Source organism: Haliotis cracherodii, unplaced genomic scaffold (assembly GCF_022045235.1).
Source record: "Haliotis cracherodii isolate W230 unplaced genomic scaffold, xgHalCrac1.p SCAF_14, whole genome shotgun sequence".
NCBI lineage: Eukaryota > Metazoa > Mollusca > Gastropoda > Lepetellida > Haliotidae > Haliotis > Haliotis cracherodii.
The window spans coordinates 18,455,971-18,481,891 of NW_027266269.1; the positions used below are offsets into that span (position 1 = coordinate 18,455,971).

At 37.5% G+C, this 25,921-nt stretch overlaps 1 protein-coding gene across 1 annotated transcript; it reads right to left on the reverse strand.

Moving 5' to 3' along the window:
* Positions 1-4,128: 4,128 nt before the first annotated feature.
* LOC139460604 (uncharacterized) lies at positions 4,129-20,500 on the reverse strand. The gene is made up of 7 exons (XM_071242069.1): positions 20,463-20,500; positions 18,447-18,866; positions 16,011-16,328; positions 13,788-14,258; positions 12,000-12,079; positions 5,781-5,875; positions 4,129-5,138 (listed from the first exon to the last, which is right to left on the reverse strand). The coding sequence occupies exons 2-7, from the start codon at positions 18,826-18,828 to the stop codon at positions 5,033-5,035; spliced, it is 1,452 nt and encodes a 483-aa protein (XP_071098170.1). The 5' UTR covers positions 18,829-18,866; positions 20,463-20,500; the 3' UTR covers positions 4,129-5,032.
* Between the last annotated feature and the right edge of the window lie 5,421 nt (positions 20,501-25,921).

Sequence of the window (25,921 nt, forward strand, 5' to 3'; positions counted from 1 at the left end):
GCTATAATACGCAGGATTTGATTGAGTTGAATATACTTTTATATATTGTAAAGATGATTTTATGCCGTGGTCTTGAAGGGATGGCTCTATAAACTGACTAGATGTAGGAGACATTAGGAAGAAAAATGGAGGGAACCAAACGTTTTCAGGCTCCGCCATAGACGGTGGAATCATATCCAGTTTTGAGCGAAAGAGGGCTCTGCATAGTTGGAGAAGGGTTTTGTGATCAAATCCCCACTTTATAGAATACTAGAAGGGACATTGTACCGTTGTCGCATTGTCAACCTTCCAAAAAGTGTCAAAAATAACCAAAGCGCTAAATTTGTCGCATTGTTGCACTTTGAATGATCTTTTTCATTTTACCAAAGAGTGACAATGGGACAACCTTGTCAACATTGTCGCATTGTCTCCCCTTAAAAATGTGTAAAAAACGTGTTAAAGTGAGTGACAAGCGACAATGCGACATTGCAATATTTAGATAATGTTGCATTTGTCATAAGGTTAAAATGCGGCTCAAAAACATTAGAAAATGGTAACAAAATTGTAACAAACCAAACCGTTGATAGTTGCAATGATGAAGTTGAATATTACATTAGGTTCGTAGAGAGAACAGTACTATTAGCTAGGAAAGAATTAATAGAGAAAGGATAGTTTACATTTATCAGAATGTTTCTTGACATTTCGTATTTCTCGTAGGGTTGTTTCCACATTATCACGTATTAGTTAATGAATCATGAATGAGGTAAAATACTTTTCATTTGTAGCATCAGGAAGTGAGTTACAAACTCAACAGACAGATGTTAAATCTGGCACGTAGGTTTTGGTATGATTACGACACACATGAGTTCATGGTCAGATCTAACTTTTATCGAATCAAATAGAGGCATATTGTTACATGTGACAATGAAGGGTTAGACTCGAACACGCTAAAACCATACGTTCAGCACTAGCTGAGGTGCGTGGGTTTGGCAGTGACTGAAGGCAGAACGAGACCACTGCTGGTACATGAATGCTTAGAGACAGTTCTGAGTAAGAGTCGACAGACCAATCAATCCTTGACTAAGATGACCGATTCTGACTAAGCGAGTTGCGAAGTCATGGCGTACCTTGCCTATGATGACACGGAACGACAATAAAATAGGCGACTGTAATAGGGCTCAGTTAACCCCAAAAGACAGTTACGACACATTGTCTTGGCGTCGCCCTTTTTAATTAATGGTGTGCATGCGCCGAAATGGTTATACTCTTTTCAAACTCCAGTGGTCTTTTGTTAGCTCCATTGGTTCCAAAACCAAAGCGGCAATGGCAAAATAAAAACAAATCGTTCATCGTTGCGTTAGAAATAAGTTTATGTACTGTCATTGTCTGTGTCGGTTTTCATAAACCAAACGTTTTTTTCACAACAAGAAACAAACACTTTTCATTTCTGTTTAATGTAATTCCGGTCTCCAACATCTTTTTTCAAATGACACACGGTTGGCCCTATTGTTTTAGACTACACAGTTCGCTGTGCGTCTCCTAGATGTACCAAAAAAATATGATCGAGTGTTCGAATCCCAGCACGATTCACATATATCACTTAGGGATTTCCTCCCACATCAATCTGACACCATGTGCAATAATTGAAATTTTGTTCAAAGCGGCGTTAAACCACAGGTCAGGTTAGTCACGCGAGTCCTTGGATGGGTGACTGTGTTCGGCTGCTTGGCTCCTGAGTTACAAGGGCCCTGGTCCTGCCCCAAACTGAACCACACGTAAAACATGTGGTGTCTCTTTGGGCAAGTGACTTTGTTCGAAATATACCACTGTTCAGCCAGCAGTGAATGGGTACTGGGTAAGATGATATGACAATGTGGCCTTCAACCTTCTAGCTTTATGTTGCAGCACTCAATGGATCAATCTGTATCAAGGTGGCCAATTAATAATCATCTGGGCCAGTAAAACCACAGGGAAAATGATGCAAGCTGTTGGGAAATGACACACAAGTAATCAGGTCACATATACTAACCACTCACTCAAATAATAGCCCATTGAAGCATGACATACTGGGTACTTGAGTGGTATTAATCCCAGAGTGGGTTAGTGAGTGAATGAGTGGGATCGTCTTGATTATACGAGGCATATCAGCTATTTATTCTTCAAGTGTAAATAATCTAGGACTCACCACGTTAACCAAGTTTGAGCAGATTCTGATTAAAGACTCACCGATCCCTGTTTCATCTGGCTTACGTGACAAACGTGCGGTACTGGGGGCATGTTCTTCCTTCACCATGCCAAAGCACAGAAAGACTAACAGTAAGGACCTAAAAAGGACCTAACATTTAATATTGTTTATCACACACTTTTTTTCAGGACATCTGTTATGTCCAGCAAACAATTACTTGTCTGTGTAAAACCTACAGCAGTCTTATTTTTCAGAACAATCCCAGGACCTCCAAAAATTTCAAATAGTCAGTACTGAATAATGAGAACACCTCAAGGACAATAAAACATTTAAAACAACATCTCGTCAAGCTTTATATAATAAAATAAGTCTGTCAATGTACAATTCACAGGTAAAAAACACATGATGACCTATTAATCCTAAATATTTTGATATAATAACTGAAAAATAATTGGTTTCATTACAAGGCACTTTATTTTGTATTAACTGGTTTAAGAATCAGCAGTCCTTCCATATCAGGAATGTGCCAAGGAAATATTTCCTGTGTACACATATCCCATTAGCACATAGCCAGACAATCAACACATGCTCAACAACCAGTCAATTTTCAAATCTCACAATGTAGTGAAGATGAACACGTTTATACAAACCATGTGTATGAGTAGTAAGTGGGGTTCTTCCCATGAAAATGCTATAAACCGTTTGCCAAAACAGAAACGTTTTGACAAGTGACCTGAGGTTTACTTAGATGAGAAAATGTGTAAGCCAACTAATCACAGCAAAGTCCTTACAATGCGAAGTATAAAACCAGGGGTCTGGAAACCGTCATATGCGCCGGACATGTCCGATTGGGAATCTCAAATGTCCGGTTTAAAATATTGCTTACCGGACATTTTAAAAAGTATTGTCCGGACATTCTTAAATTTTGACCTGACATGATCAACAGTTAGGACTGAGCAGTTTCTGTCTGCAGTTGCAAAACAATGAAGATTAACTACACTGACAAGCTTTGTTTGTTTTGATTGCTGTAAATACATCGTACCTACATGATAGTCCAATCGGTCAATCACTGTAATAGGCAATAAACTGAGTTGACACTGATTAATCGAGGATTAATTACTGAGAACATCTTGTAAATTTGAGTGAAAGGTGTTTACAACTGTACATAAATACCTTGCATCATCGATGTACCTCATTATCCTCACAATGCTACGATACGTAACCTCAGACAAGTAGCGAAAGCGTGACGATAATAAAACACCTAAACAATTTTACAAAACTGTCTTGTGATGTTTGAAATATGTTCACCTTAGAAACAGAAAAAACTACTGATGTCCATGTATAGTGAAACACATCAACTACAAGTATGCATCAAACTCCTCCATACACTTAATTCAGCATCAGTGTGTACTAGTGTATGACATTTTAGATATCTTCCTATCTGTAAAAGAAAGTCATTTTAAAGGATTGGCCTAACTGCAATTTTGCATTTTTTACTCCTTTACAAGATATCATGAATGAAGTATAATACATCATAGAGAACTTCACTGTGGCTTCATAGAGACCTATTTCAGCAGATGTACAGATCATTTAACATCCATGGAGACCTATTTCAGCAGTGGTACAGATCATTTTAACAGTTTAAACTTGAGGCGTATCTGGAATAGATCAGTGGTAGGTGAACAGAGTGAGTCTAGATAAATGGAACCACTTACATGTTCAAACTACATTTCATCAAAATAAATAGTAATACTTTAACACACACAGTAAAGCACAAAAAAACAAGTGACAGTTTACATTCAGGAGAGTAAAAACTCAACAAAGCATTGTTGCATTTCGATATACAAATAGTATGGTACCAATACAAAACAATAGACGAAGACATTTGCAGAGCATGTAAGTGAGAATGGTTTTCATATTCCCGGGCCATCGACAACGACTGAATGCCTAAACCCTAGACTCATACACCACCTAGCATGTCATATGGTATGACAGTGAAATGTAAAAATATATTTTTCAAGCCCAGTATTCAATCTAGATGTTGACAAGAGATCAAAAGGCACTGGCAAAGATGTTGAGGTGTGTCGTTTGGAACAAGAAGATTACATTTGATCTATCTTCATACCTTGTGAATGTCATTTCTCCAGGTGCTGCATATAAATAATCTAGAACATGTAGAAGTTTGCCTCCTTCTGTTTTATTGAGATTGCAAACTTCTTATTCAACTTCTGAATCCCCAAGTATGGTTAGGAATCACACTATGATTCCTAATTCATTTCAAAGCCAATACATCATTTTCCATTCAGAACTGACTGTTTATGTTATGAGACACAAAAATCAGATTATGCTGCTCTGAACGCTTCACTTGCTTGTACTGAGACTAAAGAAGCCAGAAAGCTTATTGACTGATTAGAAATTTCCCTGAAGCAAGCACCTATTGGGGTTTGACAGATCTTCACAGAGAAATAAATGCATCGAGTAAAAGATCTGATTTTAAATTTAATGACATTGTGTCGAAATAGAAACTGTTTGCGCATATTATACAACATCTTCCCGAGGCAAGAGAGTTAACTGCAAGTGATACGAGAGGTTAAATCTGATTGGTCAATAGGAGAGGCATAGAAAGGACATAACTCCTAACAGCCACTGGTGGCGCTACGATCGAGCCCAGGAATTCTAGCCTAATTCGGCAAGGGTGGAAACTGGACTTTTATAGTCAGTTAACTCACTTGCCTCAGGAAGATGATTATACAAATTACGAAGATGACATGCAAAAACATTATTCTCTTTCTAAAAAGGTTATTGTAAATGGAACACTGCTTTAATAAAATTAATTCTTGTTTTCTTTTTTGACAAAGAACATATGTATCATGAGTACATTTGGTGTGTTCTATTCCGGAGATCATAGAATGGCATTGTGGGAGATTCCATCTTGTCCATCCTGCCTGATGACATCACAGACTGGTTGGCTTGACTGCAACAGAAGGTCATCAAAATAATCAGTTCCTGACATTACCAATTAGCCACATACACACAATATCATATGTTTTTCAAATTTAATTATTGTATTGTTTTGTGCAAAATTACTGTCCCCCTCAAAAATAGAAAACAAAAAGTAAAAACCTTGAATTAATACTTCAAGTCCTCTTTTTATTATCCTTCCAGACACAATGTCATACAACAGGGAACAGTGAAGTGAATGGGAAAAAACAATTGATCAATCGGTGTTGACAATCCCGAGACGTTACCCAAACAAAACAGCATGAGAATAGGAATACAATTCATGTATGTCCTCATTCATAGAAAAATTCTGGGGGGTGTTCGGACAAATGTTTTTGTTTTACAAGCTGGAAACAAAGTTCAAGCATGTTTCCACAAAGGATATGTATAGTGTGAGATCGGATACAAAATGTCAACTTAATGTATTTTTTGTGAAAATTGGCAATTATGATATAAATGCAGTGATCAAAATTCTTTTGTGATTTATTTGTAAATATCAATCACCTTGACCATGTTGACATGCTTTGTTACCGTGATCTACTGGTCATTCAGTTACATATATCCAGTATAATAATGCAAGTTATGTTTTCAAGTTTGAAAATAATCAGTAACTCACAGTTCTCTAAAGGCGCGGCGTTGTTGGCCGGATCCCGCAGACAGACACAGCTTCTTGCATGGGATGTTCTCCGAGGGCAGACCCAGACCTCTCGACTAGAGGGAAGAAACAAGCTAGTGAGACACACCTTATAAACCCCTAGTGGCATCATGCTAATGTTTTTAGGGGACCATCATTTCGTAGAATAACCACGCAGCATGAAATTTATCCAGAAAATCCCCTTTTTCTGGGTCTGTTTTATAGAAAGTTTCTCTGTCCCAGGGATATTCTATAAGAGGTCCCTCTGTACTGGGGATATTCAATAAGATATTTCTCTGTCCCAGGGATATTCTATAAGAAGTCCCTCTGTACTGGGGCTATTCAATAAGATGTCCCTCTGTCCCAGGGATATTCTATAAGAAGTCCCTCTGTCCCAGGGATATTCAATAAGATGTCCCTCTGTCCCAGGGATATTCTATAAGAGGTCCCTCTGTACTGGGGCTATTCAATAAGATATTTCTCTGTCCCAGGGATATTCTATAAGAAGTCCCTCTGTACTGGGGCTATTCAATAAGATGTCCCTCTGTCCCAGGGATATTCAATAAGAAGTCCCTCTGTCCCAGGGATATTCAATAAGATGTCCCTCTGTCTCAGGGATATTAAATAAGATGTCCCTCTGTCTCAGGGATATTCTATAAGAGGTCCCTCTGTACTGGGGCTATTCAATAAGATGTTTCTCTGTCCCAGGGATATTCTATAAGAAGTCCGTCTGTACTGGGGCTATTCAATAAGATGTCCCTCTGTCCCAGGGATATTGGAAAGGAAGTCCCTCTGTCCCAGGGATATTGGAAAGGAAGTCCCTCTGTCCCAGGGATATTCTATAGAAAGTCTCTCTGTCCAAACAAATTGAGGTGCTTTAGTCAATAGGGCACGCATGCACCCTTCGAACTCTTGACAAAGTGCTAGTTGCTTCTGCATCATCGGCTCAAAGCCATGGTTGAATACCTCACATGGAATGTCTTAAAGAACAAGTATTTTGTTGTGAGTATCAATTTTCCTTGATACATTTAGTCAATTTCCTGGAGAACATTTCATTATATTTGTAAAAAGTGGTTAACATGTCCAAGTGAACGTGCTGAAATCACACACTCCGTAATTGGCTTCCAAACAACCCTATTTGAGGGCGTGGCCTAAAGCTACCGGCACGGGGTGACAACTGTTGTCATTGGCTGATATGTTTGCCACGTTTATCTGTCTTGTGATTCTTAGCTGCTATACATATAATTTCTGTTGATCCTACAAAAATAACAACATTGTATACAGCGTTCAATGTTGGACATTTTGGATACAACATTTGATCTTGAACAATTAGCAATCGGTAAGTAGCGTTTCTAACTTACCTTGGCCCTATTCCACACAATAAATGCCTGTAAAGGACTAATCCCCTGAGTAAACAACTGCCTGCATCTTCAGTGTTGTTACTAAGGTGACATAAGTTGTTGACACAGTAATCACAGGGATGAGCAGAGAAGCAAAAGCAGGCAGACTGCATGTCGACCTGATTGTCATGTGCATCATGATCGCTGAAATTGTGCAGTGCGTCAAAAACCAAGCACCCGTTTTAACAACAGTAAGGAAATTCTCCTCACTACCAGAATTTTTCATTTGGGGGACAATTTCGACTGTCGTTTCTTATTGTCTGTTTTACTGCTTCAAACTATTTCCATTTTTCAAAACTAATGTTGGTCAAGCCTTTGTGATTGACTATGTCCAAAAGTAAAAAAATCTGCAAAGTTGCTAAGTTGACTTTACTTTACTTGACTTTACTTGACTTGACTTTACTAACTTAAGTCCATTCTTGACGACTCCTGTCGTGATATGGCTGGACTAAAAGTGGTGACAACCATACTTACTACGCACAACCTGCCCTTGTTGGGGCCCTGACATAACTTGGGTCATTTAAGTAAATAGTGGCATAGCACTGCAGTTCTGAACATGCAGTCAACACTTTCTAATGCCAACAAAAGACACTAAACAATGTTTGCATAGATATTCAAAAACATTCGGCATAAATATAATGCAGACCAAAAATATACCCAAATTCTATAAATTTATTTATTATTTCTATTGTATAAAGTTACCAAAAGGAAAAACATACATTAATATGTATATATGTGCAAGTATAGACGTGGGTATGTACTATTAATAATGGAAAATCTGTATCATCAGGAATCACATATCCAAAGTTTTGCTCACCTCACTGGATGTTAAGTGAGCTAATGGCGTGGCGTGTTATCAGTCGTCCTTCGTGAACATTTGCATTTACAACATATTTGAAACTATTAAATGTTAAGCAATTAACACCAATCTCTCAATGCATTATAAATTACCTAAATACACACAACCTAAATAATTTACAGTTAAACACAGCACCAAATAACACCTCCACACCCAAACTCCAAACCCCCAAAATCAACATATCTCTCTCCACCAGACTAAATAAAGAAACTGATCCAAATACCGCTAAATCCATCATACTAGCATACATACACGAAAAATGGCCAAATTGGTGTCACATTTACACAGACGGGTCCTTTGACCCGGGCTCAAAACGCACAGGATTCGGCATCCATATCAACAAACCCCAAAAAGAAACACAATCATATAGGCTCCCAAATAATAAATCAATTTTCACAGCCGAATTAATGGGGATAGTAACAGCCCTGCACAGCGATCAAATAAATAGACACCAAAAAACCCTAATCCTTTCAGACTCATTCATTGTGCTCCAGGCCATAAAAAAAACACACAAAAAAAGTGCCCAAAACTAATACAATAGATAATTAAAAGTGCCAACAATCTATGTAAACTAGGTAAAGACACAGAAATAGTTTGGATCTCTGCCCGCGTTGGAGTGTTTGGCAACGAACACGCAGACAAAGCAGCCAAATCAGCACTAAAATAAGAAGAAGTAAGCATCAACCTAACAAACATCAAAAAACGAAATTAAAAGTATCACAAAGGAGAAAATCTTCCAAAAGTGGCAAAATAAAAACAGAAAAATGATTGCAAGCTATGACACCTGCTACAACAGTGTACAAAAGCCACTTATAAAAACAAAAATTCATCATAAAATAAAAAAAATTGACAGAGTAATAACTAAACTACAAACAGGCCACACTAAGTTAAACTCCCACCTACATCAAATTAAAAAACACCAAACCGATAAATGCCCCCACTGCAAATTAAAAGAAACACCTGAACATGTAATACTGTACTAGCAACACAGAACAACACTCCAATCCACACTAAATTGCAACAATCAAATGACACAAGATATGGTACTAAAACCCCTAAATGACTTACAAACATTTAAAGCACTAGGCATATATCTAATCAAAACAGGCCTACTTGGCCGCATTTAAAAAAAGTACAACAAACAAGCTGCCAATAAACTCTAAAATTCTAAACCTATAAAAACACACAAACTTCATATAGTCCCCCCCTCCCCCTTCCCCCTTTTGCATGGCATATTTCAAAATTCCAAATTTGTTCTCCGAATTAAGTAAGTAGCCCTAAAAAGCCCCACCTAGGTTGCCTCACCTTTTCGGACATACCCTTTTTGACCAGACACATATGTCGGAAAGCGCACGTTTAATTCCCAATTCAAGTAAGTAAGTAAGAGGAGGGGGTGTCGCATTCATATTGAGTTGCATTTTTGGCTAGGGGCCAGCGGTTGCATTCTTTTGGAGACGCATAAATTTCACGATTTACAGTATTTAAGGTACATAGCAGGTGGGTAGAATATTTACAATATACAATTTACAACAATTTATAGCAATACAGTGAATCGCTGTGTTCAATAAAACACCGAGTAAATAGACTTTTAACACACCTATTATTGTACTATTAAACAAACTGTGGAATTTTAAGACATTTGGCTTATTGTGATAACATCTAGGTAACAAATCATATCTATCTATTGTTTAATGTGCACCCTCCTATGTCTATTGTATAATGTGCACCCTCTTATGTCTATTGTATAATATGCACCCTCCTATTTCTATTGTATAATGTGCACCCTCTTATGTCTATTGTATAATGTGCACCCTCGTACATATATTGTATAATGTGCACCCTCCTACGTCTATTGTATAAAGTGCCCCCTCCTACGTCACGTCTATTGTATAAAGTGCACCCTCCTTTGTCTATTGTATAATGTGCACCCTCTTATGTCTATTGTATAATGTGCACCCTCTTATGTCTATTGTATAATGTGCATTCTCTTATGTCTATTGTATAATGTGCACCCTCTTATGTCTATTGTATAATGTGCACCCTCTTATGTCTATTGTATAATGTGCACCTGCCTATGTCTATTGTATAATGTGCACCTGCCTATGTCTATTGTATAATGTGCACCCTCTTATGTCTATTGTATAATGTGCATTCTCTTATGTCTATTGTATAATGTGCACCTGCCTATGTCTATTGTATAATGTGCACCTGCCTATGTCTATTGTATAATGTGCACCCTCTTATGTCTATTGTATAATGTGCATTTTCTTATGTCTATTGTATAATGTGCACCTGCCTATGTCTATTGTATAATGTGCACCCGCCTATGTCTATTGCAGAAATTGTTTACATCGTATCCCTTCACCAAAGTCAGGTAAACAAACAGGTGATAACAAACTTGGTCAATACAAATTTAAAATTTGAGATACACCCAAGTTCTTCTAGGAATTGTCTTATATGCAGAGATTAAGATTACTCTGTGCGTGTTTTCTTGTAAACTAAGCCGGAAACAGCAAACAGCAGTACACATTTTCTCACAATCTACCAGTGATTTGGTTAAATATTACCCAATAATATAACTAAATATGATATAAGAATTTTGATGCAATGATCGGAAGAATTGTATCTGAAACTATTAATCTATGAGCAATAATATATTCCAATATTGTGTTATTTTGGTTGCAGCTTCACCATATATAATTTAAATAAGAGTGGATGAGTGAGTGAGTTGGGTTTTACGCTTCTTTTAGCAATATTCCAGCAATATCACAGCGGGGGACACCAGGAATGGACTTCACACATTTAACCCATGTTGGGAGACGAACCCAGGTCTTCGGTGTGACAAGCGAACGCTTTAACCACTACACTTCCCGACCACACCATGTAAAATAATAATAACCATGTTCATGTTCAGTGCAAAGATGTCATCTCTGAACATGCTGAAGTAACTTAGTTAGATCTATACATCATTCACACAAACTTCAGTCACAATTTTCTCTTTATTTTTTAATATTTCGAGATGAAGTCGCTACAACTGCATACTGAACCTAGAAATAGACAAGTGGAAACCCTGATGGTAACAGACAAGCTGACTTTGTCTGAAAAATGTACCGATGTTTTGTTCAACAACAAAGATTTATTAGGTACTTTCTTTGCCGGGCCACAGGGACTGGCAGTCACATGGATTACCAGTCCAAGACTAAGTTTACCGGTAAAAAACTGGTAATTACCAGTAAACGGAAACACAGCATACAACGGTTTTGTTTCCATAAATCATTTTTGTTCATTTTGTGTTTTTATGTGTAAAGAAATAATAATTAATGTCAAATTCATATTCAGAAAATTCCAGGTATTTTCATTTGTTTGTTGTATGAATACCAGACTATGATATATACACAACAGTATAAATATCTCAACTCAAACATTGAAGACATAGACATGTATGACTAAATGATACAGTGAGATACTGTTTCTACTTTTAGTATTACAAGTTTTTTTCAAAATCTGATGAGCGGAGAGGAGTTTTATAGATACATTTTGAAAAGTTGTAACATAAATGGTATCTTACTGGGATGTGTAGAGTAATTTATTTATAACCTACATTAACTTTGCAATTTATCAAAATTCAACCATGCCAAAAGGGGTTGGTATAAGTGCGGCATATGAATACATTTATAGCTGATGATTGACCATAGACAGTTTTCTCAACTTTGGAGAATGATTATAAGAATCACAAAGAAGCCAATTCTTACATAGCTTTCATAATAGAATTAATAAACTGAAACGTCATGCATTTGCATTGAACAGATAATGTAGCTTCAAACTCAGTTCAGTGTAGGTAGGGATCCCATAGGGCAATGGAGTCAGAAGATCTATATGTCTGTCACCTGTCTGCTATCTATCAGTATCATGTCTATTACATATGGTTGCCGCTGTGCTTACCCGCAGAGTTCTGACAGTTGATGTCCGCAACTTCTTCGTCCTTGGTCTCTCACAAAGAACCTGACAGGAAGATGGAATCTCTGAAAGGAGGGGAATGTTACCATGACTACTGGTAGTGTTAGGAATTGGTTGTAAAATTATGATGATGACTGGATCATCCCAACAGAAAAGAATCAATTAGCATTTTCCAGATGTTTTTCAGTGTTGAATTCAGTACAAGTACATCACCAGATCATACAAAAGGCAGATCCAGGAGTTTGAAAAACGTGGATTGTACACTGTACCCAAGACCATGAAGACAGAAAATGACTTGGCCGAGGGCACAGTTAACATGTAGGATGTGTGGGAAAAAAGGTGGGAGGCACATCGCTATCTGGATCTGCCAGCATGCACCTTACAAAAACACATGCAAATACCTACCTCAGAGGTTTATAAATGTTTCAAAACAGAGACGGGCCATTTTTCCCCTGAGTACTTAGCAGTAAATAGTTGAATAAACCTTCTTAGAAAACAAAACTTATCTCAAGCATTTTGTTCGTAATTACACATGTTTCTTTTGGCACCCTGTCCATATGACACTGGTGACTTGATTAGAAATGTTGATAACTTGAGAGGGCACAATTATTTGTTTCATAACAGAAAATTGCACTGAATTAATTCAACATGTTCAAGTAATCGGAACATCACAAAACCATGTAAACATGACAGTATGCAGCGATTTATCTAGACTTGTTTGGAGGCCGATGTTTGGCGCCAAATATGCAGCAAATGTCAGTAATTTTCTCAATCCCTCAGATTTCATTCAGAATTCATAAATTGTTCAATATTTCGTCTATATCATGTGTGTTCTGAATTGGTCGCCTTTAATCATGTTAATATTCAGGAATTTGTACATATCATCACTCACTGGTTTGCCTGGTCAAGACTTGAACATATATAATATACATGCTGTCTTCATGATCATGTTACCAGTGACTGGTTACAATGCACACCCTTAACCATGTTAACTAAACCATGTTTACACAGCAGCATCAACTCGGCCACCAGTCAGGCATTTTATGAGTGCTTCCTTCCTTGACTCACTACAAAGACTTATCCGGGATTCCGATTATCAGCCTCTGAGCATGTCCAGATAAATTCTTGTCCATGTTGTCATGATAACACCATCCAAGGTTTGAAATTTTATGCATTAGGCCATTTGTAGGAGTGTTAGAATCAGAATCATGATAATAGCACAATAAAATATGTTCTGGTGCCTGATGTTTATTTAGAAAGCATTCCTTTTCTAACAAAATTACCTAGACTAACATTTCATCTATAAAATCTTATATAACATAATATTCTTTTTGCTTCTAAAATTAAACAAATAATTTTCCTGATAATAGAGCTAGCTAGAGCTGGCTAGACTTGCTTTTGTATACATATCTAGATTGCTTTTTTTTTCATTAAATAAATATATTCCACAGTCATCATGGTAATATGCAATGAAAAATGGTGATGAATTAAATGATTCAGACAGCAATGTTTCATCATGTTTATGCCTCCCACCGGACTCACAATTTAAACTCTTTGCACCTACTCTCATTTTTTTGCAAAAAGAACGCAATATTTTGTGTACAGTAAATCCATGCATCAGTGGTTATTTATTAACCATTTACAGCATTTTGCCAAAATAAAGGAATCTGAAAGTGTTATTAACATGATTAAACTATACACCAATGAGCACGACCCAAAGTAGGATTATTAACATGATTAAAAGAGATATTGATATGTTATGTGAAAACTTACCCAAATCACTGAGACACTGAAAATATTCCTCTTCTGCAATCCTGACACACAGTCGTATAGATTTCGCACGACACCTTCTCCGCAATGTGCTTGTCACAAGTCCGTTCTGAAATATCCTCAGCAGTTCCCCCGACATGTATTTCTTCCACAGGTCCTTCACAACAAACACGGATGAGCAGATCAGCGTGAACCGAATACTGCCGTGAGACACATTTGTCATATCACCATGACGACACAAGATTTTCAGTGTGTGCATTATTTCCATGGAATCTTTAATCACAGTATTTGTTTCTCGTAGTTCTTTACGGAACTGTTCGAATGCTGCAGGCGTGTCATCCCTCCGCCGGATGTTCCGGAACGCTGTTTTGGCCATGATGAGAATCTGTTCCTCAACCTCCTGACATGTGCAGGTTTGCTGGCGTTTGTTGAGTGGAGTCACCTCGTCACAGTCCACGTTCACGTTCAGCTCCCCTGAAACAGCCAATCAGGTTCGAGGTAATATTTAAGGTGTACATATATGATTATTCGCTTTAAAATACTGTAGTAACGATTAGGCGTTAATCTTAATCTTAAGTTGACCCTGTTTAGGCAGTATGGAGACTTCATACACCCAGCCAGGGGCCAACTGATATCTCAGGGTTTTCGCTTGACTTACAAAACTGGGGGTCCAGAGGACCCTCAATAATTAATGTTAAGGGTCCTTGCAGACAAAGTGAGGGTCCTGTAAAGTAATGAAATGGTATCCCAGTGGCGAGCAGTAGATACAATTAATGTTGCCAATCATAGATTTGAGTCGCATGTGACCACCAGAATGGTCGCTACTTAGTTAGAATGCTGCTGTGAGAGTGACACGTCTGTTTTTAGTCAGGTAATTAAATAAGTAGGGCTGGGACGAGACATGTATCACGATACTTGCATGTGTTCTTATCTGCTATCCTTTTCATAGACAGGATGGTCACATACCTGGCACAATGATGAATGACAATTGGCAGTGACAAGTATGGCAAGGTGGATCAAAATTGAAAATGTTTACGTCTTCACTACTAATTTTCACTATTAACATGATTAATGAATGTTTAGTGTAACAGGTATTACAGAAAACATAAAAGATAAGAATCAACATATTTTTATTTTGAGTGTGAGTGTGATCGATACTTGTAAAGAGAAGTAAAAAATTGCGATCCTTGATGTATCGGAGTAACATCGCTCTACTAGAAACAAGGTCGTGTATAACTCACGGAAGTCAAAAGAACCCTACTCCTCTAATGGACTTGTTTGAACCCACACGTTGCCTGACGGTGAATCAATGTGCAGTGTAGAGACTGCACAGCTACGGCATGTTGCATGACAAATATTGCCAACATAAATGAGCGCCAATTGGTCTGAGATCTCGCTGGTTCCCGCCCAATTGCTTCTTTGGTTGGTTCAAAAATAGCAAAAGTTTATCCTAAGTCATGATGCATTCAAATTTACACCTGATGAAATCATGATACGACACATGACATACCATTGTATTTGATTAATGAACTGATTTTCATAACATATTTACAACAACTTGAGTCTTGATATTAAATATGATAGACATACCTTACCACGTAGCAGTTATTAACTTAAGAAAATACAAAATTGTATACAAAGGCATAAAATAACAAGGACAAACCTAAATTAACCGGTCAAGTAAGTTAAACACAAACTGGTTGATGGCAACCTTGCTAGCCGGGACACATGGAAAATGGAGAATTTCACAGAAACTTGGAGCAAACAAAGTGTTGCAATACATATCGCATCATGACTCAAGTATTGTGATATGTATCAACACACAAGGTAAGTGTGTCAAGACATCCCAAATATACAAACCAGTGAAGAATTGACAATAAACCACCCCCATCCCCTTAACAACAAACACTGTCAGCAAGGATCTGTCTGCGTCCTTGAAAGACTACCCAATAGTTAAAGTAGACGTTTGACCTTTGCAAGGATGTTTTCTATATGTTATCATTATAAGAACTAGTGGTCCAAAACCATCAGTTTCTATCGCTGTATGTACCAAACTACCTTTGCATACTGGGAGAAATGATATATCTTGTGCAAACATAAGTTTAACTATATCAACATTAGTCATGTTAATTAAGAAATTTTACTGACATTTGTTGCAAACTTGGGGCCGAATAAACGTCTCTGAGGAGGTCAAGAGACATCATTGGTAAGTGTTAGCATGGTTACCTGTTTGTCTTTTTCTCTTTTTTTTCTTAGCACTTGAGATGGGATCAATCCTGTTGGCCAGGTACTCCTGCAAGGTCTTCCGCAGAGCTTTCACAAACACATAGAACGCCCTGTCTGACTTGCGTACCAAGCTGTTTAGTAGTTCCTCGTTGATGGCCTCTCGGGTGTTCTTCTCTTTGATGCGACTCACATCAGCTGTTGTGAGGATCTTGTTGGCGATCAGGTCGTTGAAGATATCGTCTGACATCATGTTTTCCACTAGGATGTCTCTGTTCAGCTGGATGGCCTGTTTGTGTCGTCCACTCATAACATCGTCAACTGCAACAGAAAAATTTGGATTTTTCTATGTTATTATTTTTTTCTAAATTATATTACTTTCACATTTTAAAACAAGCGTATAGTAGACAAAGTCATCTATATCCCCCGCCCATTTCCAAACCAGGTAACTGACCCAACATTTCTCTTAGCCCTTGTCAAAATAGCTGCAATGGAAATTCTAAAATAAACATTTCTAAAACTCCTTAATATCAAATGGCACTAGTTCAGTATTCGCTTTATATATAGACATGCAATGTTTGGCAAGGAAATATTTAACAGTTTATTTGTTATACTACTCAAGTAAACCAATCCTATATTAAAACTTAAATCAAACTTGTTGTCATGGAAACTTAAAAAATAAAAATTTCTAAAAGTGTTATATATCAAAAGGCACCAGTAGACATGCAAAGTTTTGTAAGAAAGTATTTAACGGTTTTTGAGTTACACTCTGGAAACGAACACCACCTCTGTAGAACCTAAGTCCAACTTATTGCCATGGAAACGTGAAAAAATAAAAATTTCTAAAATTCCTAAATAGCAAGAGGCACCAGTCCAGTATGTGTCTGGTAAACATGCACAGTTTTTGTTGGAAATTATTGAATGGGTTTTGAGTTATGCTCCGGAAACAAACTCTACCCAATAGAACCTAAGTCCAACTTGTTGCAATGGAAACGTAAAATATAAAAATTTATAAAATTCCTAAATAGCAAAAGGCACCAGTTCAGTACGTGCCTAGTAGACATGCAAAGTTTTGTAAGAAAGTATTTAATGGTTTTTGAGTAACGCTCCGGAAACAAACACCACCCTTATAGAACCTAAGTCCAACTTGTTGCAATGGAAACATAAAAAATAAAAATTTATAAAACTCCTAAATAGCAAAAGGCACCAGTTCAGTATGTGTCTGGTAAACATGCAAACTTTTGTAAGAAATTATTTAACGGTTTTTGAGTTACACTCTGGAAACAAATACCACCCCTGTAGAACCTAAGTCCAACTTATTGCAATGGAAACGTGAAAAAATAAAAATTTCTACAAACTCTTAAATAGCAAAAGGCACCAGTTCAGCATGAGTCTGATAGACATACAAAGTTTCATAGAGAAATATTTAACGGTTTCTGAGTTACGCACGCACGCACGCACGCACGCACGCACGCACGCACGCACGCACGCACGCACGCACGCACGCACGCACGCACGCACATACACACACACACACACGGATGGAACCCATTTCTATATCCCCCGCCAACTTCGTTGGGGCGGGGAATAATTAAGCATTTGTTTAATGCCTTTTACTCTTTACTAGTCCTGTTACCAGGGAAATACAAGTCGCCTCTACAAAACCATAACATAGTATCATAAATTGTCCATTCTAATTTAATAACCAAGACATATCTCTGTGTTGAGTTGAGGCGGCATGTGACATCCTCAGGGCATTACATGAACAGATGCAGCTTTGAAGTCACCCAATGATATGGGTGTGATACGATTCATATCCCGATACAATACTTTTATTACACAAGTTGGTATTCTTTCTTGTTGCATATTGTAGGGCAGAAACATTTTGGTAGATGGTACTGTGAATGTCATGCTGTGTATGTCCTATCAAGAAATACTTGAGAATCTGCCTTAGCTGGTGGTTGAACAGATTGTTATCATTCACATGTTTTTAGAAGTTGTAATGAAATGAATCATTCTGTAACGCGATACAGGGATAGTAAATCAATGTATTGAAACGTGGGCCTCATATCGCAATACAATACTGTGTCGCCGTAGTGTTACACCAATAATACATAATGAGAATGATGACATGTAGTCTTTCAGTCATATCAACTTAAGTCCTAGCATAGCCTAATGCAATGTAATATAGGGGGAAAGACCCACGTTGTGCAGTCTTAGACATTTTCCACTTTGCTAAAACCTGCTGGCACAGGTATGTTGCTGACAACCCTAGAACCATACACAGGTCAAATCTGGAATTATAACTCACAATCATAGGATCCTGATGTGCCTAAGGGATGCAACTCTTAAGTTAATTACATCACCTAAGATGACTTGGTCACCAGAGTATCTTACAATAAACTATGGAAGTGTCAAGATAACAACAGAAATTCATACCATCATCATCAGAAGTCTCATCGGAGTAGTCAACCCTTGACCTCCTTGACTTTGATGACCCAGCAGAAGGTGATGGGTCAAGGAACTGTCTTTGCAAGGCCTTAATCCGGTCTTGACTCTCGTTGACGGAAGGCAGATCAGCCCTTTTATTTTCCTCCCCACTGTAAGAACTCCTGCTCTTACTTGGAGATGGGTCCTGTAAAGCAGTTACCTCCCCTTGCAGTTCCCGGAGTTTCTGCTGTAAATGATGGCGTTCACGATTTTTCTTCTCTGTTTGATCTTTTTCCTTCCTTTTTCTCTCTAAGTCGCTTTTTTGTTTTTCAAGAATTCGAATCTGTTCAAGCAGGCTATCTTCCGCTTCTCCATCAGATTTTTCTCCCATGGTTCCTTGTTTTCGATTTCATGCAAGTGCATCAGGGTCTACAACAAAAGAAAGACTTTCAAGAAAGGGATAATGGCACGCATGCAATAACGTTGGGAGACATTAACAATATAAAAGTAATTGAACAGGGATTAACCTAACACTACATCTTCCTCTAGCCATGCTAGCAGTCAAAAAGGAAAACTAACAAACTATTTTGTTCAACATGTTCAAAATTGGAATTTTTCAGTAAGGCAGAGTAAATAGATAGACTTAGGATAGACCTAAGATAGACTTAGGGTAATTTAATAGCCACTAAACGGGTTCCTAACCCTAATGATCGTAAAGGGGATCCAAGGGCTAAGGATAGAGTTCGAGGTAACCAACCCTAACACTGGCGATATTTTGATGTGTTCAGCACCAATTAAATATCCCTAACAAACTACATTCTTCTGCATAATAATGAAAATTAATGCACCGAAAAAATAATATATGTATATTAGTTCCCATTTATAACCCTTTTAGCCACTTGAATTATGAGAAAAACGAAATAAAAAATATATAAAAAATAAAAGTGTTTTCGTAAACTAGCACTTGCTATAAAATGCGCCGCCGCAGGCTATATTCAGTAAACAAATATTCAAAACTCTCCACAGCGCTTGGCGTATTCAATGACATTTCGTGTAGAGATGACAGATCACTGGGAGGAGCTTATGCACACCCGATGACCCCTGACGTCACAGGGAATTGTTTCGCCGGTGTGACTGGCAACAAAAAAATATACAAATTATGTCATAGGGTATGATCACGTGTTTGAAAAGTTTGTGGTACTGTATTCTAAAGGTAGGCCCAAGATATTTTATGGATGACAATTTCTATTCTTTTACTATTCTTTGTAACGTATTAAAAATAGTGGTTATCCATAAAGTATTTTGTCTTTTATCATGTTTATGTCATGGAATATTTTCAGTTGCACCCGTTTGAAACATCATCAGCAGGGTTAGAAACTAACAGCTTTTGTCCACTAGTCCTTATAATGGTAACATATAGCAAAACCCTTAAAATGGGCCAATTTCTACTAGTCCTAGGATACCTTTACTATTGGGCAGTTTGGCAAGGACTATAGGACTAGTGCCAATTTTTAACTCTGATCAGGATCTTATATATGAAGAACATGAAGAACATGCCTTGATCATCTTACAAATGTCATATTTGGATAACACGCCAACACACAAAGTCAGCGATCTAACCCACAGAGGCTTCCACAACCTTAATCATGTTGATAACAAGTGTTTGTGTTGCCAGAGAACATATTATGGTCTCTGGTGTTGCACATCCATTTGTAGGCGTTTATGTTTATTTTTAGGTGAACACCTACACTGTTATTTTCTGCAGTTCTATGCGACCCGATAGTTGCTTTTGCATAATCCAATCATTGACCGTTGTCAACAAGCCACATGCACTGAATGCATTAGTCACATCAACAGCTGATCAATGTCCTTACATTTTCACGTCACACTGACAGTCACTGCCTTGAGTTTCCCGACTTGCCAGATTCACGTGATCAGTATCGGCTGAACGACGTGATCCTCGGGTCTGAGCACAATTAGGCTTAAGATAAAAACACGGATCAAAGACGCGTTCGGGAAAATCACCTGTCAGATCAGTAGACCGCCAAATGTTTGAATCGCCATCTTGAAAGGAAAGTCAAAACTAGGAATGAAGTTCCCCGGAAATCAGCTTGTTGCAACGTTATTATTCCTGGCGCACATATGACATGTCACATGACAAAGACATCGTTGGTTTCCAAACAAATTAAACATATTACTGTAATATCAGCATACAGTTTTGTATCGTGAAATTTCAAAATGCATTTGTTTTCAATTTAGTAATTTTGCAAAGCAAAATGTAGGATTCAGAAACGAAATAGGACAATGTATTATAGGTTGTTTTGAATAGAAAGATAGACATGAGACATCCCGCATCACGGATGGGTATGTTATGTTGCTGAACCAATAATAGATTAGAAAGCGGGAACAAAATGATAAATAGTTATCAACTATTTGTAAGAAGGGGTATTTAACGTTTTTATCAACAAGTATTGACAAATACCAGCTCCATTTGTTGCGCTATTTTCATCATTATTGACCATCATTTAGACTTTATAACTTTAGCCCCTTGATCTTGTGACAGTATCATACACGAATCCAGATGGGGAGGGGTTGGGGGCAGGGGTATGCTCCACCCCATCTCCCCGTACTCGAAGCATACTTATACAAAAAAACATACAGCTCAATCATTTTGAAGAAAAGTGAGAATTTATTGACAGTTTTCTGACTGACAATCGTGAATTGTGCATTATATTCATCCAACATGTATAGTGCACAGCAAGTACAATCTTTGAACGTCTTTTGGTATGAACGAAATCGAAGCCCCGACCTTCTGCTCTCAGTGCAGGCGTTGTATCCACTTGACCATGGAGGTGGAGGTATGGGGTTGAGAGACAATCACCATACTCTATTGGTATGTATGCAATTGTTTGTTTGTTTGTTGTTTAACGCCGCACTCGGCAATATCCCAGCTAATGTTTTGCTAGCTGTTTCTAATAACTAGTGGGGGATATTGGAAATGGCTGAAAATGGAGAAGGGGTCAAATTAGTGCTAGATATGACAGATATCACAGGGTAACATTCAACAGCTCATTACCTTGTAATCATGTCAACGTTATCCTTAACAGTTTCGAAGAACGGAAAAAAATGGAAATAAATTAAATTGGAAAGTGTGAAAAGAACTTAGTAGACAATGTTTTTCATAAGAACCTCTCCGTTTTATAGACAACAGTTGTTATTTTAGTACTTGTCTAGAGGAAGCCCCAAACCTTCTCCTACTCTGTTACAGTATAGAATGTAAAAATGGAAACAAAACAATGAACGTGCAACAAAACATTATCCATGGACTAATTGATTAATTTATTGATGATATAACTGTGTTGATATTACTTAAAACATTGTATAAATTATGTATTATGTGGGCACATGTTCTTCTGTTACTCAGACTACAATGAGAAAAGCCTCCGCACAAACTGGACGGGACTTAGGTATCGGCTCATTTGCTATTGTTTCCAAATTCATAATGTTTGGGGCATATTTGCTTGACAAAAAAAATATATATTCAAATATGTAATATATAAACAATATATTCATAATAATATCGAAAAAGAAATGTAAGGTGTTGCCGAAGTGGATGAATATGAGACTGTGCCAACAGTAAAATTGTAGAACCTTCTCTGAAACCTGGTTCTTGAGTGGAATGTTAAGTAGACACGTCTATGCTTCGGTCAAAAACAAGCTATAACACACTGTCAGCGTGACACCAATTTAATGCCATGACAAAAAGACATAGTTGTAGTTCAGTTAACATATTATATTTCTGTCATGATCATACTCCAGATAAGAACTAAAAAATGATAATGTATCTATAAAGTGACTACAATCCTTACAGAGTGTGCATTCGAGAAATTGTCCAAGCATATGTTTTATCGGATCTAGAATTATGTATAAAAATAATTCTAACTTCATTAAGGCATTGACCTCCACTTTGTGCAAGTTCATTGGAGTATGTACTTTCATGGAGTGAGGGACAAACTGCACGAACGTCGGAGTGAATGTAGGTTCTTGTGTTGTTTTTATATCACTATCAACAACCATCTGCATCGCGGAATAAAACAATTCCTGAAAGGAGAGGTGACATGAGCGTATGTATGTTCACATTGCTCGACAGTAAGATCTTTTGGAGTTTGGTGACTTTGATTTTTTAAAATAGATTTTATTTCCATTTCCAAGTACATGTTAACAAATGTATGGAGTGGGCATGTACATTTACAATCGGGGTAGAAGACAAAATAAAAGAACTATAATTGGAAGGCCTGCATACATTGTTTGAAGTAGACAGTGATTATACGTGGAGGAAATATTTTAGGAACGCTTCATGACGATGGACAGCGAGTAGAAGTCAGTTGCTTCCAATTCTTATGATAACAAAGCATTCCGTTGTTTTTGTTTGCAATATATTTTTCAATTTGACAGATATCACGCACTCTTTTAATGAATACGTCAAAGGGCGGCATTTGTTGATTAATGCTTGACAAATAAATTAATCTTTTTTTATGGCAGCAGAATATGGTTAACTACATGGTCATACGTACAAAATCCAAAAACATGTCCAAGCTTTAGGATTATTGGTTAACAGCTTTTGGTATCTGCTCTTAAAATCTTCAAAATTTCATTTTCATTACAAATATCTCTTTTAAAGAGAACACCGTGAGGCAACCAATGCCTCATAATATATGAAGATTAAAAATGATGATTTAACCGGAGCGGATGAACCATGATTTGTTCTATATCATCATTATCAACCTCAATTTTTCCATAAAACATGCCCCAAGCAGTCAACACATCTCTCCAATAAAGATTGTCCATATGAGATAAACAGTCACCAATATTATAACTGAGTGAGAATATAGAAGATTTTTTGCTACATGTACCTGTATTCCTTTCTAAATTACGTTTGAAGGTGGACAGTTTTAGAGCGTTTATAAAAAGATTCAATGTCCATCGTTCTAAGACCACCGTCGCTATATGCTCGAATCAAATTTTTGTCATATTTTGTCATCCGTCAATTCTTTGTCAACATTCCATTAGTCTCTGAAGTTGGAACTAGTTCCTATCGCGTATGTGAAACTTGTTTGTCCAGAGATAACTGCTTAAATAAAAAAAGCTTTTTCGTAGTTGTAATAACTTGCCGTAATTACCTTATAATTCTGTCAAATTAATCTTATATGTACATACATACTGCTTCAACTGTTCCTTCTAACCACAATGCTCATTTGCACCCGCATGCTCACTGTCATCTCCATATACTGGTCATGGTTATTAGCTCACCTACACTGGACATCACTGTGTTGGCCGTCTACAGGGAATCACTTTAGTGTTAAAATGCACATGTCTAGTCATTTTTAAAACCTCTTTGGTCATGTGGGCAAGGCATTCGACCTCGGACCCGAACGTACATGTTTAGAATCCCAACACAATACTGAGGTTATGGCAGACATAACTCCAAATATCTTACTTGGTTGTCATGGCCCGAATGAGTGGATGTGGATAGCAGACGCGTTGACTCGACTAATAATGTGCATATAGCAAAGACTTATCCCTGCTAACAAAATGAAGGAATGCAAATGCTGTCGTCTCCACCAAGTCTATAAAAGCAAAATTATTTCGAAATATTTGCATCATCACCTGGCCAAACTGAGAAAAGATGAAACAGGTAGACAGGACTTTATCCTTTTATTGTATTATTGTGTTGAAAGTCCAGTGTAAATAATTGTAGATAATTCTTTACAGCTATGGACCTTCAACTTTCTTAACTTATATCTCTCTCCAATGAAAGCCTCCAGCGAGATGTTTTGTGATGCTGGATACATGGGATGATATGATTATATGATTAGTTCCATTGTCCTCAACGTATGTTCAGTCGTAAAGTTTCAATTTTCAACCAGAAATATGTCACAACTTTATAATACATTCCATATATACATGAACTTAATTCCCTAATACAGATTTAGTTCATATAAGTACTTTGCGATTACGTATAGTCGAGCGTTGTATCAACCAGACATCGTCAGAGAATTCATGTTGACAAAGACTGCCCACAGGGACGGTATGGCGGGGATAGTGCCAAGTACGTCATTGTAGAACGTTAGCCAAAATGTGTTAGAAATGATTGATGGAAACATGGTGTTAACGTAACGCCTAAGTACTGAACGATTTTGGTGAGTTATTAATAGCATTCCTAAGTAGGTATCCTTATCCTTTAGCAAGTGTGATTTTACCAACATATGTCTACATGACTCCCACAGCCCGTGTGCCAGGACGGTACAATGTATGGACCTGGATGTGACCGGACAACTGGATACTGTGTGTGTGTGTGTGTGTGTGTGTGTGTGTGTGTGTGTGTGTGTGTGTGTGTGTGTGTCATATTGTCTCTAAATATATAAACCTGTTTGTTAAATATTGACTCAAATAATAAGATTGCTTTCACAGCTTTCCAAATACATTGTACGCATTACTGTGTCTGCAGTGAAAACCCATAAGACACTTTAAGCACTGATATATTATCTAAGTTTTGATCAACCAAATACAATCCAGGGTATCGTTCGAGCTCTGGAAAAAAATCTGCTTCAATGACACATCCTTCTTTTTATGTATATTCAACATAGTTGGTTTCAGAATGTGGGGACTTCACGTACGGTTTAAACTGTTCAACTATGCCCTATGCTCTTTGGCATATCTAACTTGTACGGACGATTGCTTCTGTAATTCTCCAATTTTAGTGCAATATTAATTCATACTAGTTTATTCAAGAAATAAACGAGTGGGAGTTGTTTTGTACGATAAACAAGGACCACGTGTCGTTTATTTCTTATATGAGATATAGAGGATTAACCACTGTGTTCGGTTGTTACCGAAAAATCTACACACGAGTGATTTATCTGTCACGATTAGAACGAGGATTAAAGATCAAGCCCCGTTATGGGAGAAATTAACATTATGTACAGCCCTTTAAGGATGACGATAAATTGTACAAGCTTTAAACATATTTACCCATATTTAATAATATGTATCGAATGTATATCGAGTTATCCGGAGATCGAGACAATCTAATTAAACGACCGAAGTGCCGGTATGGGTTTTATCAGGGTATTAATGTTGTATTGTCAAAAAAACCATGGTAATGTGTTGTATGTTTGCGGTTTAACCACTACTTAGCAACATGTCAGCTATATGGCCGCGGCCTGTAAACAATCGGGTCTTGTCCAGTGATTGATATTATGAGCAACGACCCCCGCGCTGGCACGCAATCAACCAACTCCTCGAGTCTGACCACCCGATCATTTAGACGCCTCTTACCGCAATACTAGGTTGCTGGGGACCTATGCGAACCAGGCACATGGCTACAAGCAGGCAAGATTCATAGGAGCCCATTCTGATACAATAAGAAGTAAGCGGGAGTTTCGAGTTTCTGTTAGTGACATGACAGCTGTATCACGGTCTTC